General features: G+C 47.2%; 1 protein-coding gene and 1 long non-coding RNA gene across 7 annotated transcripts in view; one reads left to right on the top strand and one right to left on the bottom strand.

The window, feature by feature from the left end:
* Nucleotides 1–21,338, bottom strand: part of SLC6A14 (solute carrier family 6 member 14) — a 54,225-nt gene that overhangs the window by 12,636 nt on the left and 20,251 nt on the right. Inside the window, exons 1-6 of one of the 2 annotated variants that reach the window (XM_081896955.1) lie at nucleotides 16,347–16,450; nucleotides 10,709–10,868; nucleotides 9,932–10,063; nucleotides 7,909–8,073; nucleotides 4,008–4,146; nucleotides 2,398–2,530 (exon numbers count right to left, since the gene is read on the bottom strand). In XM_081896955.1, the coding sequence (XP_081753081.1) occupies nucleotides 2,398–2,530; nucleotides 4,008–4,146; nucleotides 7,909–8,073; nucleotides 9,932–10,063; nucleotides 10,709–10,868; nucleotides 16,347–16,394 (777 nt within the window). In that variant the 5' untranslated portion in view covers nucleotides 16,395–16,450. Of the gene's footprint in view, nucleotides 1–2,397; nucleotides 2,531–4,007; nucleotides 4,147–7,908; nucleotides 8,074–9,931; nucleotides 10,064–10,708; nucleotides 10,869–16,346; nucleotides 16,451–21,338 lie in introns of those variants that run through there. The other variant, XM_081896954.1, reaches the window with a different exon arrangement.
* LOC309361813 overlaps nucleotides 16,579–21,338 on the top strand; it is a 54,606-nt gene continuing 49,846 nt past the window's right edge. For all 5 annotated transcript variants that reach the window (XR_014164642.1, XR_014164643.1, XR_014164644.1 and 2 more), the window contains exons 1-2: nucleotides 16,579–16,716; nucleotides 19,985–20,196. This is a non-coding gene — a long non-coding RNA (uncharacterized lncRNA). The remainder of the gene's footprint in view (nucleotides 16,717–19,984; nucleotides 20,197–21,338) is intronic.

Below are 21,338 nucleotides of genomic sequence, written 5' to 3'. Positions count from 1 at the left end.
ATTGCAGGGGGTTGGACTAGATGACCCTTGGGGTCCCTTCCAACTCTACAATACTATGATTCTATTAAGTAAGTACTGTAAGTAAGTAAGTAAGTAAATAGTGTCTCAGAGCTATTTAATATAAAACCAGTGCTTTTTTAAAAAAAGATGGTATGCACCAGTAGGCTGTACTGCCACCTCTCCCCCGCCCCCATGCTACAAATTCATGTGACCCTTTTATCACCGCCAAGTGCCTGATTATTGTAAAAAGGTGGTGCCAGGGCAGAGGCGCTTTGGCACAATCCTTTTGTGATTGTCAGGCAAGTTCCTGGAAGGCACTTTGCTGTTCGTAAAAGGATTGCGCCAAAGCACTTCTAGGATGCAGGAGGCAAAGGTGCGAGGGGGGAGGGAGTGGGCAGGTGGGTGGGCAAGTGGGGTCCAGCATGGTGGCGGGGGGTGGGGGTGGGTGCGAACAGGCAAAAAGCAGCAGGGTGGGAGAGATGGGGGGGCATGGTGCGTACTGGCACCATTTCCCCTAGAAATAAAGCACTGTGCATTACATACATACAGTTGTTAAGTAATATGTGCAATGATTGCCTATAGAAAATATTTCTTGAAAATAATTATAATTGTAAAAGCTGCTCCTTCTATATACATGCAAAGCAGCTGATCTGCATTTGTGACGGCCCCTCCCTCAATTCTGCCAAACTTCCTTCTGGGGAACAGCCTCCCTCTCTTCTGCTGCAATTGTGAGCAGTCGTGCAGGTTCTCTGGAATGCATGAGTGTGTGAGTGACTGTGTGCACGAGTGAGGACACTCCCATAGGTGATACCCCACAGGAGCCTCAGCTCTTGTCCTTAGGATCACCTCCAGATGAGCAACATAGATAAGAGCAACCCACAGCTTCCTGCCAAACTTGTCCTTCTATGCTGGCCCTGCAGAATTGCTTAGGAGAACCCAAATGCCGTGCCAAACTAGACTCCTCTGCCACGTTGGTAACTGCTAATTTTAGTGGAATCACCCTGCCGATGCTTCTCAGTGACTGGAGAAGGAAAGGGAGTCGGCTCCTGAGCTTAGCAGTGCTTAGAATAATCATTGCACTCTCAGGATGTCATCACTGAGCCGCCAGGCTGGTTCTGCTCTCACAAACAGAAGCCCTCGCATTGCTTCACCATCACCACTTGCCAGAATCCCTATGCAGATGGATAACCCTCTAAATCTCTCTCTCTTGCCACCCTGAATTTAAAACACCATGATACTGACTTAAACAGTCATGGTTTCCCCTAAAGAATTCTGGGAGTTGTAGTCTGTTAAGGGTGCTGAGAACTGTTGCCCCCACCTTATTGCCCCCACAGAGCTAGAGTTCCCAGAGTTCCCTGTGAAGAGGGATTGACTCTTAAACCACTCTGAAAATTGCCACCACACCCTTAAACTACAGCTCCCAGGATTCTTTGAGGGAAGAAGCCAGGGAGGTTTAAAGTGCTTTAAATGCATGGTGTGAAGGCGAACTCTCTTCCAACTCAAGGGAGTTCTGAGCTATGTTGCACAACCTCTTCTCAAGGGGGATTTTTATTCTGTAGATAGGCATGAAACAAGCCTGAACATCCCACATTGGAACAAGGGGACAATTATGCCATTGCGGCTGACTGGAAAGAAATGCAGGCTCTCATAAGCTCATGTATCTGTGAGCACAAGTCTAGGCAGTGGCTGCTGGTACTCTTGCTTTGGTGCCCAAAGGTTCTTGAACTATCCAAAGTTATTCTGGATTTTCTAGAGTGGGCCTGACCACTGCTGCACAGGAAGCTGCTGTAAACCAAGTCAGACAACTCGTCTGCCTAACTCAGTAACGTCTACATCTAGATAGCTCAGATGGTTACAGCATGATGCTGATGATTCCAAGATTGCAGGTTTGATCCCCGTATGGGACAGTTGCATATTCCTGTATTGCAGGGGTTTCGACTAGATGGCCCTTAGGGTCCCTTCCAACTCTACAATTCAACAATTCTATGGTTCTTTGATGGTCACAGCTCTTGAGGGTTTCAGGGAGGGTTCCCTACCAGCCCTACCTGACACTGGGGATTGAACCTGGAACCTTCTGCATGCAAGGCAGACCCTCTACCATGGACCTATGACCCCCCCCCTGGAAAACAGTGCCTCACTCTAAATAAAGGGCTGGACTTAGGAAACTGATTTGTCCATCAACTTCAGTACAGTATGCACTTGACAAGCAGTTGCTCTCCAGGGTTTGAGACAGGGAGTTCATCTGAGTGTTTTCCTTTCAATGTGTTTGCATCCCATTGGAGTACAGGCTTGGTCAAAGAGAGGGAGAGCAGATCTGGTGGGCTGATTATGACCTTTCCTCACGCAAAGGAGGCTGGCACTGCAGCTGGTAGCCCAATGTGTCTGGGTTAAGCCTACCTTTCCCGAAGACTTGATTCCTTTAAACAAGGCCACTGCCACAATCAGCCAGGAAAGGAGAAGGCAGAGGGCGAGGTACCACACAACCTCCCCGGTCTCGTCTAAGCCACTTGAACGCTGAAGGACCTTGTTGCTGGGGGGAGACAAGGGAAGCATCAGCAAAGACATCACTTAGAACGGAGTGTTGTAGCCAGCTGTGCAAAATGAGGTGTTCTAAAGGAGGCATCTGTGTAGCCTCCAAAAGGGGCTCCTACATCCTGCAGACCCCAGTTTGGCTTAGGAACTTTTATTTCACCCAGGGATGGGAGAATGGCCTAAGAAAATGTTACAGGCCAGACAAAGGGGTTTAGACGCTATTTGGTTTTGATTCACCAAGATTTCCCCTGGCAACAAATACTAGCTTAATCTTGACTTGGTCATACACCACGTCTGCATGTGTGAACCAGATCTAGCTTGCCAGGGTTTCATCCTGGCCCTGGGCACTGATTTTTTTGCCTCTGGGTTTTGAGCTTGGAGAACTGATCTTGTGAAGTCCCACCACAAGCTTGCAAGGTTTCCCAAACAATATTGGCAATGTCACATTTCTCAAAGCAAACCAGGATCCATGTCTCTCTTCTGGAGGCTGTACCATGTTGTTTCACTAACAACATAGCTTTTATTACTCATATTACTCATCGGGCAAATGCGCCACAACCCATAATGATTAGTGCACAAAAGAAGCAGGGCAGGTGACACACCTGCAAATTAGTTGTGTTCAGGTGTCATTGCCACTCTCCAATGCCTGCCCCTTTCTGGTTGTATACACCTGAACAAAGCGGTCACCTAGGTAGATGCTTAATGATCAATGAGTTTTGGGTGGGAGACAAAACTGCCTAACATTTCAGGATCTTCTCTCCTGTGTTGTTAAACTGCTTCAGGATAGGTAGTGATTGGGGTTTTTTGGGGGGGGGGGTGTTGCAAAAAGGTTGATGATAGAGGTGGATGGACAAAGGTCAGCTTGGATATGGAAGAACCCTGTCGCTCATGTTTGTGGCCTTGGGCAAGTTTCTCAGTTCCCCACCTGCAAAATGGGGGTCAGCAGAGTCTTACCTCACAATGCCATTGTTTTAAAGGTCATAGATAGTTGCCTATGGCTGTATGCAAACCAGACCTTTAAAGCACATTCTTCCCCACAAAGAAACCTGGGAATGGTAGATTACCCCTCACCAAACTAAGGTTCCCAGAACCGATAACAAACTACAGAACCCAGGATTCTTTTTGGGGTGGTGTGCTCTGAATGTGCTTTAAAAATCTGGTGTGCACTAGAGTTTGGCTAAGTGAGACCACTGGCCTATTTAGCTCAATGCTGTCTATACCTTCTTTCTCCACTTGCTGCCCATCATCCCTGGCCATTGACGGGAGTCATGGTCTAAAATATCCAGACGGTACAAGGTTGGGCGAATGCTGGTCTACACTGACTAGGCATTTTTCCACCTGGGGATGCCAAGGATCAAACCTGAGTTCCTTCTGTGTGTAGCTGTTGAGCCACAGCCCCTCCACCCACTGAGGGCAACCCCAATGACACCTGCAGACCACATTTCAACTGGAAGAGCAACAGGCCCAGGACTCACTTCCAGTATTGTTCGCTGGGAGCCTGGGTGTTCGCAAACACCTTGGTGCCATTGATGCAGGTGTAGTTGTTTTTCTCAACCCAAGAGTAATTCGCGTTGATAGTAGTTTCATTCTCTAATGTAATGTTGCAGTCTAACACTGAAAGACAAAAAAGTGTTGCTCAGCAGTTCTGCAGAAGTAAGGGAATACAACAAGTATGTGAAGCAACAACAGCAAAAACATTTTTAACCCCCAGTGTGATTTTGACCTCTGACCATTTCTTATGAGCAGAATGCCCATCGCAATGACACAAAGGGTATGTGTCGGTACAGAACAAGCAAGGATGGGGACCTTGATGTTGATGGACGTTGTTGTGGTTGTTGGCATTGTCACATTTATTAATCACTTCCCAAACCACTGTCAGAGTGATTTATACATATGACAAAAGCAGTTAGAAACAGAAAAACAGCAAATACCTTTAGAGCAAAACTAAAACCGTAACCACTGAACACTTACAGTAAAGACCCATTTTATCTAACTGGGAAAGCCTGTTGGAACAAAACTGTGTCCAATGGTTTCTACAAGGTGCAGGTGGTGGTCGTCTGTTGTATATCAACAAGAATGCTATTCCACAGACAGGGGCAACACACTAAAAGCCCTGCTCCAGGTTACTGCAAAGCAGGCTTTCTGAGATCGTTGGAACTTGCAGGAGAAACTCTTCTGCAGAGCACAGTGAATGTATAAGAGATAAAGCAGGTCTTCCAGGTAATTTGGTGCTGAGCAGTATAGTAGTAATAATAATAATAATAATAATAATAATAATAATAATAATAATAATAATAATTTATTATTTATACCCACCCATCTGGCTGGGCCTCCCCAGCCACTCTGGGCGGCTTCCAACGAAGATGAAAGATACACTAAAATGTCACATATTAAAAACTTCCCTGAACAGGGCTGCCTTCAGATGTCTTCTGAATGTCAGGTAGGTGTTTATCGCTTTGACATCTGATGGGAGGGCGTTCCACAGGGCGGGCGCCACTACCAAGAAGGCCCTCTGCCTGGTTCCCTGTAACTTGGCCTCTCGCAGTTAGGGAACTGCCAGAAGGCCCTCGGAGCTGGACCTCAGTGTCCGGGCAGAACGATGGGGGAGGAGACGCTCCTTCAGATATACTGGACCGAGGCCGTTTAGGACTTTAAAGGTTAGCACCAACACTTTGAATTGTGCTCAGAAACGTACTGGGAGCCAATGTAGGTCTTTCAAGACCGGTGTTATATGGTCTCGGCGGCCGCTCCCAGTCAGCGGTCTAGCTGCCGCATTCTAGATTAGTTGTAGTTTCCGGGCCACCTTCAAAGGTAGCCCCACGTAGAGTGCATTGCAGTAGTCCAAGCAGGAGATAACCAGAGAATGTATCACTCTGGCGAGACAGTCTGTAGGCAGATAGGGTCTCAGCCTACGTACCAGATGGAGCTGGTAAACAGCTGCCCTGGATACAGATTTGACCTATGCCTCCATGGACAGCTGTGAGTCCAAAATGACTCCCAGGCTGCACACCTGGTCCTTCAGGGGCACAGTTACCCCATTCAGGACCAGGGAATCCTCCACACCTGCCCGCCTCCTGTCCCCCAAAAACAGTACTTCTGTCTTGTCAGGATTCAACCTCAATCTGTTAGCCGCCATCCATCCTCCAACTGCTTCCAGACACTCACACAGGACCTTCACTGCCCTCACTAGTTCTGATTTAAAAGAGAGGTAGAGCTGGGTATCATCTGCACACTGATGAACACCCAGCCCAAACCTCCTGATGATCTCTCCCAGTGGCTGCATGTAAATGTTGAAAAGCATGGGGGAGAGGACAGAACCCTGAGGCACCCCACAAGTGAGAGCCCAGGGGTCTGAACACTCATCCCCCCCCACCACTTTCTGAACACGGCCCAGGAGGAAGGAGCGGAACCACTGTATGACAGTGTCCCCAGCTCCCAGCCCCTCAAGACGGTCCAGAAGGATGTTATGGTCGATGGTATCAAACGCCGCTGAGAGATCCAGCAGAACTAGGAAACAGCTCTCACCTTTGTCCTTAGCCCGCCGGAGATCATCAACCAGTGCGACCAAGGCAGTTTCAGTCCCATGATGAGGCCTGAATCCCGACTGGAAGGGATCCAAATGGTCCGCTTCTTCCAGGAGTGCCTGGAGTTGTTCAGCAACCACTCGCTCAATCACCTTGCCCAAGAATGGAAGATTTGAGACTGGGCGATAGTTGGCCATCGTGGCCACATCTAAAGATGGTTTTTTAAGAAGCGGTTTAATGACCGCCTCTTTCAGCGGGTCTGGGAAGGCTCCCTCACGGAGGGAAGCATTCACCACCCCATGAAGCCCATCGCCTAGTCCTTCCCGGCTAGCTTTTATAAGCCAGGATGGGCAAGGATCCAGGAGACAGGTGGTTGGCTTCACTCGTCCAAGCAGCCTGTCCACATCCTCGGAGGTAACAGATTGGAATTGATCCCACACAACGTGACTAGACAGGACTCTAGCACTCTCCTGCCCCGGCCCTGCTCCCACGGTGGAGTCTACTTCTTCCCGAATCTGAGCGATTATGTGCAAAAATTTTTGCAAAATCATTGCAGGAGAACCTATACTCTCTGCTGTATTATGAATCCCCATCATCCCTGACCACTGGCCATGCTGGCTGCTAATACTGAGAGCTGGAGGCCAGGAACACCTGGAGGAACCAGGCTAGGGAAGATTGGCCTACAGAAAATGATGGGGGACCTAATAGCCACCAATTAACACCCCAATTGCATTGGTTCTTTTTATGTGGTGCTTTGTTAGTTTGTATCAGCACTTGCACGCATAGGTTAAAACACTGTAGAAAACAGGCCATCTCAATACACTTCCAGGTGTATTAAGAGTCTTGGTGTGGTGTTTTACCACTATGCATGGATGCCTATACCTATCAGTAGATCACATGAAAAATGGACTGAACATAGGAAGCCTCCTTAGACTGAGTCAGACCATAGGTCCAGCTAACTCAGTATTGTCTACTCTGACTATCCAGGGCTTTGTACAGGAAGTCTTTCCTGGCCCAGCCTGGAGATCCTGGGCTACTCTACCATTGCACTACAGAGCTTCCTTGCATTGCAATCATACATATGACCACATCAAGATTGCTCTTTTGCAGTGTTTTATAAGTCCACATTCCATACTGGTAGCATGGAGGTTCAAATGAACAGAAGTTGTTGAGCGTGGAGGCAAGCTCTGTATTTCCCCAGAGAAGTAGATGCAGGCGGGGGAGGGGAGGTTGTAGTTAGAGTAGTAACTGTCGGGGGGGGGGGGCACCGGTGCTTAGCGGACCTCCCATCTCCAGTTTTGCTGCAGCTTACCCAAAAGAAGGAGTGGCGAGGTCAGCATAGTACAAATGCATTGGTAGGAGTGCCAGATTGGTTCTGCCAGTGTGTTTGCACTGTGCCAGCCTCATCCCTTTCTGCAGTGACACAGTGGGCAGGAAACCAGGTAAGAGCCACTTGCCCCACCCTGCCAACCACTACAGACTTAGAGGACACCATTAGCAGTAGGGTCCCAGCTTGCTTTCTGCCCATGGTGACTTGGCCACAGATAACCAAACTCGCTTCTAACCGCATAGTGCCACCTATGCATGTCCACACGCTTCATTTGCAGAGTCCATCCCTGTTTTTTGGTCACACACTGATGTGTGATGGACTGTTGCAACATGGCTCTTATATACTGAGAGGCACCATTTGGGAGGAGTAAAGAAAAATGATGCACTAATCCAGACTCCAAATAAGCCATCATTCAGCAACAGCCAGAGACCACGGCATCAGTTTACTGTAAATAAGTTGCAACACGATCAAGGATTATTGAATGAGCTTGAAAGAACAGTCTTGCTGCTACGGAAGTCTTACCTAGCCTCGTCTTGCTGCAATTTGCATTGGCCCACTCAGGATTGCAATCTGCCCAAGGGAGGACGCTTTGGAAGGAGGCAAACAAGTAGTAGAGGCTGTAGCCAATGATGACATTGTAATAGATGGTCACAAACGTTGAAATGATCACCATTGTGACTCCGACTCCTAAAGGGATAGAGAGGAGACATCGTGATAAGAGCAGGAAGAGCATTTCTAATGGCCATGATGTTCGTTCCCTCAAAATTATTTAACAGACTCACTGGATTGGAGAATAAGGCTTTGTGGGGAGCCGTCCCTATCTCATCCCTCCAGTACCTGCCCAAACTGTCCTCCAAACTTTCTAGTTGAAAACGGCATTCCACATGGGTCAAAGCACTTTCTAGAGCAGAGATGGGCAACACTGAGCCTAAGGGAAGCATCCCTTTCCAGGGGCCACATACTACATGCAAAAGTGGACAGAGCAACAAATGTTAATTTTACCTCTGTACAGTACCCTGGCTTCTACACCTATGCAAGAGGCATGATAAGAGTTTAAGGGCACAATTCCAACCAAGCAAAAGCAGTCAAGGAGGATACAAATCAGATGTGTTGTTGAGTTTATGAATGGTCCCCAGGGATCATGCCTCCTACCTCTTAACATTTTCCATCCAAGGGGTGGTGAATATCCCATATGCTATTATTGTAGCACAGTTTTGACCACAAAGCATGCAATTTTGCTTCCTCTGCTGCTTTCCCAATAAGCCACAAGCAAGACAAGGAAGATGCAAAAGGCAGAGTGGATGGAAACTGATTGACTCAAGTTCTAGATCAAATTCTTTTGGGGGTAAATATTGTGGGATGTAATCCATGAGAGGCAGTCAAGTACAACATTCCTTGAAAAGCTAGAGAAGACGTGTGAGGGAGGGTTTGGTTCAGCCAGTTGAAACTTCCTGTTCCTCCTGGCTGGAGCATCCTTCTTTTTGCATGTGTTAGAAGGTGGGCGTGATGTAACCTGTCCAGGTATCAAAAGGACGAGTCATGCAGCACACCTCTCTCTTTTTCACTTCTTTCTTCATTTGACCAGCTTCTAGCTAGGACTGCTCTGCTAGCTCTTAGCTAGCAGAACAATGGGATTACTCCCCCATATGGGGTAGATCCACATATACATATTTGTAACTAAGTCTGCCTTCAGGGATTCAACTCTGAACTGATGTAAGTAAACTTCTTTTGTTGACTTCTTTATTCTTTGAAGAGGGATTCAAGGGAACTTACCAGGAATGTACAATTCAATTTGAGACAGACTGTGCATTTTTAACATACAGTGTCTATGGGTCTCCCTCCACTGTTTGAGGCTGTGTGCCTCTGAATACCAGTTGCTGAGAATCACCATTGGGGAGAATGCTGCTGCACCCACATTGGGGCATCTGGCTGGCCACTGTGATAACAGGATGTTTGTTGGGTTAAATGGGCCTTTGGCCTGATCCAGCATGGCTCTTCTTATATTCATATGTTCAAGGCTGTTGTGCTGATATATAAACCCCTGAACAACTTGGGTCTAGGGCACCTTAAGGACTGCCTGTGGTCCAATCCCTGAGATCACCCGGAGGAGTGCTGTTTGTTGCCCCTCACGTTGAAATGGCCCAAATGGCTTCATCCGTAAGTCAGGTGTTTAGTGTCACCAGCCCCATTCTGTGGGGCACTCTTCCAGCAGTGATCCAGCAAGCACCCTCACTTCTCAGGCATCTCTTGGAGGTGTTATCATGCTGACAGGCCTATGCAGTTGCTTAAAACTCACACAAATTGTCTGTTCTGTGCTGCTTAAAAAAATGTTTGTATATTGCTCTGCACCACCCTGATATATTATGAGAAGGTGGTAGATTAAAATACATTCCAAAATAAAATAATGAGCACAAACCACCCTCGATTTTGCATTAGAGAGCTACAAACAGAAACCTTCCCAGGAAGTGTTGTGTATGTGTGTGAGTGTGTGGATGTTTCATGGCAGCCCAGTGGAAACCAATGTGGAAAGGGTAACAATGCCAACCTTGTAAAAGGGGTAGAATCCTCCAAACAGAAATGGGTCCCAAGCTGGCAAACTGTCCAAGCGAGCATTCCAGGAAGAACAAAGGCAGCCCAGCCAGAGCCAGCATGATGGTATAAGGTATCAAGAAGGCCCCTGCCAAGAAGACAACAAAAGGAAAGAATGTGAGCATTGGACCAGCCAACCTTCCAAGACATGTGTATATACAAAGGCAACAAAATGTTACGCACCACAAACACACTGGGGAACAGGCAGATTAGCAGCCTGCTGATGGTGTGGGCACAGAGAATCATAATCGCTCCACCCCCACCCCGGAAAAAAGCACACTTAAACAGGCATTTGGATTTGGATGAATTCTGTTGTTAAAGTATTGCCCCAACTTCTGCGTAAATCTAAACCGGACTTCTAGAAATCTGGTGTTTGGGGCTCCCACTCCCAAGACCCCTGCTGACTGGGACTGGCGGGCATTGCTCGAAGCACTGCACCTTTTATGCCAACCACACTTGGCACAATGTAAGTTATTTCTAGCCTGCAGCATTCATGCTGTTTGTGTCTCAAGGGCTGGATGAGGAGTGGGAAGAAATGCCTTTCATGGAAATTTCCTTGGCTGGTTGCCTAAAGGCACTTTCAACACACTCTAGGTGAGTAGGTAAGCAGCTGTTTGCCAGCATGCATTATAAGACAGGCAACTTCAACAAACGCTCCACTAAGGTGCTTCTCCACTTTCTCCTTCTAGGATGGCCTTGCCACTGACACAGGAAGCACAAACAGAAAGCCTACCTCCTCCATCCTTATAGGTGAGGTATGGAAAGCGCCAGACATTCCCCAAGCCAACGGCATAGCCAACCATAGAGAGGAGGTAGTCTGATTTGCGCGACCAGTTTCCTCGTTCACTCTCTTCATCTTTTTCGGTAATTTTCTCAGTAGACAAAGTGAAATCCTTTAAGAAGGAAGAGAGAAAGTCATTCATGCATTTATTTCAAAACCTTAGCATCCCACCATTCTGTCCATGAATGAACATTGGCGAGAGAGGGAGAGAGAGAGATGATACAAAAGAATGCATGCCAATTATTATATTAATTTATTATATTATTACACTGGTCAACAACAAATTTGTTGTCTGCGTTTTTTCAGTTGATTTAGGACAAATCTGATGCGCTGAATCCAAAAATCACATTGGTTTTGCTCAATCAGGTCAAGTTTTTGAGCTATGGCCACATGTCGTTTTTTACATTTTTGTTCACATGTACGCTTGTGTGGAGCATTTTAGAAGAAGTTGGTGGGGGTAAAATGCCATGTCGAATAATTGTTTTGATGGAAATGATTATTTTAATGACAAGAAGTATTCAGGTCCGATAGTTCTGGGTGATTATGTCAAAAAGGGATCAGTTTGAAGTCATAAAACCTCAAAATCTCCCATAAATTGGTCCAGCAAAGCATAAAGTTGGGGGATCAAAACTAAGTTAATGGGGCAGCCGCCCCATGAAGTATCCTGATCTTCAATCAGCACGTCGTCCTGTAGCTCATTGTGATGAAATTCCAGTGCCTATCTTCTGAGAACTTCCTGACATTAGTGTTGAAGATGCCTCCAGTGTTGAAGGACATGAAGAAGAAGAAGTGGTTCTTGAAGATGATGCTCCACATCCATTTTTCCAAAAGGAGTTGAATGATCTAGTTGGGGACCTCAGCTTGTCAAAGGACTCTACTGAACTGTTGGCATCCAGATTGAAGGGAAAAAACCTCCTCTCTGACAGTGCTCGCATTAGCTTCTTCCGCAACAGGCATCAAGAGTACCTCCGTTTTTTCTCGGAAGAGAAGGACTTGGTGCACTGTGCAGATATTGCGCAGCTTCTGCTCAAGCTTGGAGTGCCACAGTATGAACCCAAAGATTGGAGACTGTTCATTGACAGCAGCAAGCGATCACTGAAATGTGTTCTGCTACACAACGGCAACCAGTTTGCCTCTATACCCCTGGCTCACTCGAGTACACTGAAGGAGAACTATGAAGCGGTGAAGTATGTGCCGGAGAAAATTGGTTATGATCAGCATAAGTGGTTTATTTATGTTGACCTGAAGATGGTGAACTTTTTGTTGGGACAACAGCCTGGCTTCACCCATGTTTTCTGTGCATGTGGGATAGTAGGGACTGTGCTCAGCATTACACGAAGAAGACTGGCCTGTGCGGGAGGAATTGGTGCCTTGCAAAAAAAGGAACGTCATCAACGACCCTCTGGTGGACAGAGACAGAATACTCTTCCCACCGCTGCTGCACATTAAGCTCGGCTTAATCAAGCAGTTCACCAAGGCTCTGGACAAGGATGGTGACTGCTTCACTTACATGTGCCAGGCTTTTCCAGGATTGACCATGGAGAAGTTGAAAGCTGGCATCTTTGACGGTCCTCAGATCCGTCAGCTCATCAGAGATCCAGAGTTCGGAAACTCAATGAACGAAGTGGAACTGGAAGCGTGGAAGGCATTTGTTCTGGTAGTGAAGAACTTTCTTGGCAACAATAAGGCCAAAAACTACGCAGAACTTGTCAACAACATGCTGACTGCTTTCAGAAATCTGGGCTACAACATGAGCGTCAAGATGCACTACCTATTTTCACATATGGAACAGTTCCCTGAGAACCTGGGTTCAATGAGTGACGAGCAGGGGGAGAGATTCCATCAGGACACGAAAGAGATGGAGACCAGGTATCAGGGTCTCTGGGACGCAGTCATGATGGCTGACTACTGTTGGACTCTGAAGAGAGACCTCCCTGCCGCTGAGCATTCCAGGAGTTCCAAGAAACGGAAGTTCAAGCCCTGAAGTTTGAAAAATGGTGAAGCAACATGCAATTTACGTGTACTTACCTTTATCAATGCCCACCATTCAGTTTACAGAAAACCTGACCTGATAGAGAGAAACGGATGCCATTTCCTGATTCAGCAGTGCAAAAATACCCTAAATCAGTTGTAGAAATCTAGACAACATTCAAAAAGTAAAAAATTGTTGCCCAGAGTTATATACTCAGAGTAGACCCACTGAAATTAATGAACATGCCCATCTTAGGTCCATCCATTTCAATAAGTCTACTCTGGGTAAAACTTAGTTGGATGCAGCCCAATACTTAATATTTATTAATTTATATTAATTAGTTTACATTAATTTACATACATGACAAGGCCCAAGTAGACCCATTTTGTTATATAACGACAGTTATAATGCTCACCAGCCATGGCGACTATGTTCTGCCTCCATTACAAGAGGCATAATGCTTCTGAACACCAGTTTCTAGGAATCTCAGGGGAGAAATTGCTCTTGCAGACCCTCCAAGTGCCCCTATTTTCCAGGGATGGTCCCAGATTGACAGAAGCCATCCTAATTTCTTATTTGATCCCAGAATGTCTTAAGACGTCCCTGTTTTCACCAGAGAAATGCTGGAAAGTATGGAGTTATGTGACCCCCTGAGCCAAGGAGATAAGTATACAGTGGTACCTCGGGTTACATATGCTTCAAGTTACATACGCTTCAGGTTACAGAAGTTTGCTTCAGGATGAGAACAAAAATCATGCAGCAGCAGCAGGAGACCCCATTAGCTAAAGTGGCGCTTCAGGTTAAGAACAGTTTCAGATTAAGAACTGGACTCCGGAATGAATTAAGTACTTAACCTGAGGTACCACTGTACAACCTTTAGAAGACCTCTAAAGGCAGCCCTATATAGGAAAGTTTTTTTAATGTTTAATGTTTGGTTATCTTTTAAATATGTTGGAAGCTGCCCAAAGTGGGCAGCAAATAGCAAAATTATTATTATTATTATTAGATAGGACACCCCTATTTTCATTGGAGGGTTCGTTGTTGTGCTCATATCCTTCTTGGGGGCTACCCTTGGGGGCATCTGGTCGGCCCCTGTGAGAACAGGATGCTGGACTAGAAAGGCCACTGGCCTGATCCAGCAGCAGGCTCTTCTTATGTGCCTATGTTCTTGGCAGTTTACAAAATAAAAAAGCCAAGTTACACCAACATTAAACTATAAACACCCATGATTGAAATACACAATAAAAGAAAGCCACTTATAACAATGCAGCAATTAAAGGCAGGAGACTCAGGAAAGGCACCTGAGCCAAGGACAAGGTTAATAATGCCCCCATGGTGAAGCTCTCAAGGTTTACCAATCAAAGGCCAGAGATGGAAGAGATGAGCCTGAATGCCAGGGGGCTGCAGGCGGGGGGGGGGTGTTGCTCTTGCACTCATGCGCTGCTTCTGCTTCCCAGAGGCCGAAAGGGGAGCTGGGCCAGTGGGCCTTAGACCTGATCTAGCAGCCAGGTCCTTCCTGTATTTCTCCACCATCAGGGCAGAATCAACAGCAGCAACAGTGAAGCAGGAAAGCATTTCACATAACTCAATTTTTCTGTGGATATCCAGGTCAGAGCATGTCCTGGGCTGCAACTGAAATGACTGCTGTTGCTTTAAAATCAGCTGAGAAAAAGGCAGAGAATCTTTAGTTCTACATGCAGAGCATGGATTCCTCCAAGGCAGGAGTGCCATCTTGGCCCTGCGACTGTGGGTGCCTGGGGCTATGGTGGGTACCATGCAGCTTGCCTGGTCCTGGCGCTGAAATTTGTGGGTGCCCAGCCCATTCATGGGAATTTTGTAGGCGGTGCTCAGGCACCCAGGGTCCCAGGCACCTATGCCCCAAGGCATCTTAGGAGCTGTAATTTGCCCGCAGCAGAGCAACAATCCCCACCACCCTTAACTACACTTCCCAGAATCCTTTTTTGGGGGGGAGGGGAGAGTAGTGTGTTTCAAGTATGCTTTAATTATATGGCAAAGTCAAAATAAATTTGTCAGCCACCTTTAGATCTCATGGCAGTTAGCGGCATAAACTTTTTTAAACACACCCACCCACCCAGGATCAATCCTCATGGGCATGGCCGGGGGGGGGCGGGGGGGTAGTTGCCCCCCAGATCAAGTAAAACAGCAGAAATACTTAACTGAGCAGTCACCGCCCATCAAAATCCTCACTATGCGCACGTTAACCCTTTTACCTCTTGGCCATTTCTGCTCCTTCAGAGGTTCCCAAGAGGGGAGCAACAAAGGCGAGCTCTTCTGTTCAACCTTGTGGAAGTCTTTGGGCTGCCAGAACCCTGCTGTAATTGCTAATCTTCAGTCATGCAAGCCTTTGCTCCCTCTTTCGCTTCTGACTCCGTTTCCCCTACCCCTGGTCTCACCCTGGGGTAGAATGCTATTCGTTCGTTCGTCTGTATCTATATCGATATACTTAGCGATAAGACTGTAATGAGAGCCTCGAACTACAGCAGTTCAGACACTTGTTCCCTTGTTCTGGATCTTGATAAGACGCAGTTAATCACTAAAACCAGGGGCGAAACCAGGCTTTATTTCACCCGGGTCAAAGACCCAGTTTGGCACCCCAAGCCCACGTGCAACCCCCCAAAAAACCCCCCACACAGGCAGGGCGCCTCAATGGCGCCCCTCTGGAGGAGTCACAAGGCAAAAAACCTGGCTAGCCCCGCCCCCCAACTAAGGCACTGACTAAAACCATCTATTTATGCCAGTGACTTACCAAGCAGGACTTTTAAATTATTGTAGCAAAAAGCAGAGCAAGTGATGAAGGCACAAGCCCAAACCCTTTGCTGTAATAATTGAGCATTTCTGATTTGCAAGCTATTGTTCGTCATATATCTGTGTCTATATATCCCAAAGTATCTATAGATCCAAAAGCAAATCAGGAGCAGATAAAAAAAACTACCTTAGTTTAACTAACCAGGGGTGCCAACTTGAATAAAATATGGAGCGGGAGCCCCGCCCTGCATAATCGATCACATTACACGGGGCACACACACCATTTGAATGGCAATGCCCATCAATGGGGGAGGCAGTCCTGACTCCTCTCAAATATTTTATTGGGGGGGGGGGACGGAATCAAAGGTACCTTGGCCCCTCGGAGTTGGCTCCAATGAAACTACCCATCACTAACTCGCTCTAAATGTAGAATCCTTCATACTACAGGAAGCGGCCCCCTCCTTGCAACTTGAATGAGCGACCCATTGAAATGAGGGGGCTTTGATGCACAGGGGGTGCAAAGATGCATGGGGAACGGGGCACACAAAACTTCCCTCTTGCGCTCTGAAAAAGGCTACAGGCAAAGAGGAGGAGGAGAATAGGCAGAAGTTACCTGCCGCAAGGAGCTTACAATCTAAACCTCTACCACATATGATGGAGGAGCCCCTAGGAGCTTCCACGCACCCCGGCTTGCTGCCCCATGTTATTTAGTGGGGAGGCGGACTTTTCAGGCACCACAGTTTGTTTGCGGGGCATCCTGGTTATTCCGAGCAGCCTCCTCCCGTCCCTCCTTGCGCGTCCGGCCGGTGACGCCTGTTCGGCTGCATCTTGCCCATCACTGTGCGGACTCACCTCCTTCTTACCGCACCGCAGGAAAGACGGCAAGCTGAGCCACCCCATTGCTGTCTGTGCTCGAAGCCCGGAGTCTTTCGCAGACTGCTACCTCCTGCCGTCCCATCCAGGTAGCTTTTATGGGGCGAGGCGGGCCGGGCCCGCCCTAGCTGCTCTCCTCCTCCACCTCTCCGGGAGGGATCTTACAGGTGGAACCGGGAGAAGGGCAGGCCCCTCCCCTCCCCCACCCGGTCATGTCCCGTCCCGTTTGGGCACAGCACGTGGGGAGGAGGCCGCGGAGCAGCGTACCCGTCACCCGCCTCCACTTCTCCATTCAGGCAATTTGTCCCCCCGCCCCAAATCGGAGCCTACCCCGGTCTCAGGAGGACAGGTAGCCGTTCAAACGTTCCTCTGTCGCTTCCCTTTTCTTCAATGGATTCACGTCTAAGTTCACTTCCCCTCGTCTCTGCCGCTCAGGCGTCCCATACTTCTCTTCCCCCCCTTCCACCCTTTGCTCATCTGCTGACCAGCCGCCCTTCCCGCTTGCCCCCTCTCTAGCAAGGCTTCCCTTACCCGCTTCAAAATTTTAAAATGGATTTTTCACAACGTCGGCGGGACCTTCCTTACACTAGCCTGGTCCACAAGGGACGTTGAACAGGAGTCCAAACTGCCTCGGTTATTTATTTACTTCTTACATTTATGTCCCACATATTGGTCCCCAAGTAGATCAAGGTGGCCTGCCTGCTTCTCCCTTTTCTCACTTAAGCCCAGCAACAACCCAGTGAGGTAGGTTAGACTGAGAGGCAGGGACCGGCCCCCAGAGTCACCCATCAGGAGCTTCACTGCTGAGCAGGCTTCAAACCTGGTCTTTCCCGTGTCCTAGTCCCAGAGACTCTAACCCAGGACAGCCCAACTTTTCAAACCAAGTGGGCCGAAAAAGTACTTTGACACAGAACCTGTAGGTTGGACACTGCCCTGTTGCGTGGGGGTGGGGGTGAAGACTGCCAAAATTTGACACACTCCCCCAGTGTGCTGCCTTGTAACACCATACAATCAACTTATAATCTACTCCTGTATAAGTGTGTGCACTAATGTACATAGATGGTACCCTTGCTGAATAGCGCACATTAAGAACCATAGGCGTGTGCAGCTCAGTTGGTTTGTGTACACAGACTGTGCACTCATCTAGTGATGATTGGTCCATCGAGCCCAGTATCCTTACTGGCAGAGGCTTTCTCCCTCTCTCTCTGCCTGGAGATGCCTTTGGGGGTTGAACCTGAGACCTTCTGCATTCAAGGCAGATGCTCTGCCACGGAGCTACAGCTCTTCGTCTAAGAACAAAACAAGGTACTAGTCCTCATAGTTTTGTATTAAGGGTGGATTTGATAAGAACATAGAAAACTGCCTGGTACAGAATGAGATCGTTTTGGGTACAACCAGCTCAGTATTGCCTGCACTGACTGGCAGTGGCTCTCCATGGTTTCAGGCGGGCGATATTCTCATCCCAACCTGCAGAGGCCATCAGATGGAACCTGGGCTCCACCTGCAAAGTGGGTGCTCTGCGACTGAGTCAGAGCCCTGCCGAAGGCAAGAGCAGGGGACATAGAGCTTTTCCATTTAGAAGGCCAGAAAGATAAAATCTGTGCCTGATGCAGCAGGATGCTAAAGAACCATCTGTCCACTGAGCTTTCTTTTCAATCCATCATCAACTGCCTCTTTACGACTGTTTTGGCATCTATTCCTCCATCTATTCCTCCCTTTCAGTCCAATTATCCACCATTCCATTCATTTTTGCCTGGCTCTTCATCACAGACTGCTGTGTGTGTGTATGAGAATTGGGGGGGGGGGAGGAGAGGGGGAGGGAGAGGGAGAGAAATGTCTCTGCTAACTTTTCAGAATCACAGTCTCTCTCACTTTCTCCCCTCTCAACCTCTATCCACACATTTCATTTTATTTGGAGCAATAACATCCATACATTTTGCAAAGTACGCTTTTCAGCTCCATCTTTTTTTTTAAAGGGAACCATAGGAGCCAACTCCTAGGGGCCCTGGGGGCTTTGGCCCCCAAGATAAAATATTTGAGGGGGCCAGGCCCTTGCAAAGTTGATGAGCATTGCCATTCAAATGGTCTTGTGTGTGCTGTGTCATGTGATTGATTATGTGGGGCGGAGCCCACCTGTGCCCCCATAATATTTTATTCAAGTTGGCACTCCTGAAGGGAAGCACACAAGGTCTGTGTTTCCTTGCTTTTCGAGTTGACTCCCACAGTATAGCTTTGCACTCTTGAACAGTGCAAAGCAGGACAGCATTTGCATCTGATGGACAAGCAAAGCTAAGCTAGGGGGGAAAAATGAGATTGCATTGCTTGGATAAGATGTTTGCAGTCTAGGGAGCAAGTAGTGGACAGGAGGACAAAAGAGTTTTAGCTCTGCCTCTTCCAGCTGAACAGAGCCTCTCCTACAGAAGGGCTTTAAGAAGACCAGAAACAGTTGGAAGGGGAGGAGTTTGGTGGCAGGGATTCTTTTAATTTTATTGCTTCTTTTTGCATGGCTTTTTATGTATTTCGGTATTTTACGTATTGCAATTCTGCTGCTATTTTTATTGATTATAATTTAAGTAATGGTTTATTGTAATTGTTGAGAGCAAATTTCCATTTAATTGTTATTTGTTGATAAAGGTAAAGGTAAAGGTACCCCTGCCCGTACGGGCCAGTCTTGCCAGACTCTGGGGTTGTGCGCCCATCTCACTCAAGAGGCCAGGGGCCAGCGCTGTCCGGAGACACTTCCGGGTCACATGGCCAGCGTGACATCGCTGCTCTGGCGAGCCAGAGCTGCACACAGAAACGCCGTTTACCTTCCCGCTGGTAAGCGGTCCCTATTTATCTACTTGCACCCAGAGGTGCTTTCGAACTGCTAGGTTGGCAGGCGCTGGGACCGAGCAGCGGGAGCGCACCCCGCAGCAGGGATTCGAACCGCCTACCTTTCGATCGGCAAGTCCTAGGCGCTGAGGCTTTAACCCACAGCGCCACCTGTGTCCTTATTTGTTGATACTTGAGTGTTGATTTTGTTGTGTACTATAATAATAATCATAATTATTTGTGCCCCGCGTCTCTGACTGGGTTGTCCCAGCCACTACATTCTAATGGATTATTGAATACTACATTATTTGATATGTTGTTTATTTTAAGTCATATTTTTGGTATGACTTGTATTGGATTAGATGGTTGTAAGATGTGTGATATTTGTTGTATATTTCCTTGTTTCTTCTGTCTGTAAACTGCCTTGTTGTGTAGCAAAACAGAAAAGCGGTATGCAAATTATAAGTGAAATGAAATGAAAATGAAATGAAGGTTGTTAGAGTAGGACCTGGGAGATCAGGGTTCAAAGGTGCCTGTCATCCTAGCCTCCCTCACAGGGTTGTTGTGAGGATAAAATGCAGAGAGGGAGAACCATGCATTCCACCTTGAGCTCCTTGGAGGAAAGCAATATAGAAACGGGATAAATAAAATAAAATAAATATTGGGAATGTGAGAGGTTTTGCCATGGTTTGAAGAACACATAAATCTGGTGGAGGGGAGGGGTTTAAGTAGAAAGGGTAAGGCAAGTGAAGGATAGCTGCCAGTTCAACATTTCTTCACGCTTCTTCTTTCATTCTTTGCAGATCCAGAACTTTGCTTCACAGTCAGCTGAGAGAAAGGGTGACTTCAAAGAGGAAAATCCAGAATTGCCCCATCACTTTTCCTGCACCCACACAGTTGCTGTGCAATGCAGAATTTCATTCACTCTGAACTAACAACTCTCCAAGGTGTCTTGCAATGTATCTGGAAAAACCAAAGTCACCATCACAACAGCAGCTGTAGCAATAAAACCAAGGTAGGTAAGTTGACTCACAAGGAGGTAGAAACCAAAAACTGAAGACCATTAGAGCAACCAGAATGGCACAAAAGAGTGTGCAAGCTTTTGAGTTACCAGGAAAAGTGGGTAAACAAAGCAACCGGGATCTTTTGTGGGCGGGAGTGAGGGGTGGAGATGAAGCTGTGAGTTTGCAACAGGGAAGAGACTTACGATGGAATGTGGGAGGAGACAGCAGACATTAGAATAAGGTGCACCTGTGTGTGGTGAGGTTTCAGGGTGCAAAAAGGGCTGCTGAGAAATAAGAAGGAAAAAGGGAGGGGTCATAGGTCAGCAGCAGAGCACCTGCTTTGCATGCAGAAGAATATGCCAGGTTCAGTCTCCAATGGCATCTCCCCGTAGGGCTGGGAGAGATCCCTGCCTGAAACCCTGGAGAGCTGCTGCCAGTCAGTGTACGATACTAGTGATGGACAGCTTCCTGTGTTCCTAACGTACAGTGACCGACTCCCCATCTGTGGGAATTCAAAAGAAGAAAATTACCTTGATCCATTGCCACCCTTAGGAACAACACAGGTGTCTTGGAACAGGTGGGAAACAGGAGTGAAGAGGAACAAGGCAGTAGTTATGTCAAGCACGTACAGGCTAATTTTAGGTGCCTGAGATTGCTTTATTCCTCTTACCTCCTGCTCCACTTTCCCTTGTGTTGTGTTGTGTTTGCTTAGATTATTAGCCTGTGGAGAAGGGACTGTCTTGTTTTGTATGTAAGCTTGTTTGGGAACCCACTCCCCTGCCCAATGGTATAAAATCCTTTTTCCAGTTTAGAATTTTGCATCCGAATTGCTTATTTTTTTTAAAAAAAAAATTCTAAAGTCGCATAAAAAGTTAGAATCTAGAATCCATTTTGAGGCACCAAAATGTCACAAAGGATAGGTCCGGATATTATTAGTATTGTTGAGATCTGGAAATGGCCTATGTCTCCAGATTTAAGGACTTAATAAGAGCATTGCCAGATCAGCAACGTTAAGCAAGTTGGTGTTCATCATCATCATGACAGTCATCATTTTATTATTTATATCCCACTCACCTCACTTGGTTGCCCCAGCCACTCTGGGAGGCTTCTAACAGATATTGAAACATCATACATTAAGAGATTCCCTATACAG

Source organism: Podarcis melisellensis, assembly GCF_964234715.1.
Source record: "Podarcis melisellensis genome assembly, chromosome: Z".
Lineage (NCBI taxonomy): Eukaryota > Metazoa > Chordata > Lepidosauria > Squamata > Lacertidae > Podarcis > Podarcis melisellensis.
The sequence above is the reverse complement of the archived record's forward strand: the minus strand, read 5'-3'. Positions and strand labels throughout refer to the sequence as shown.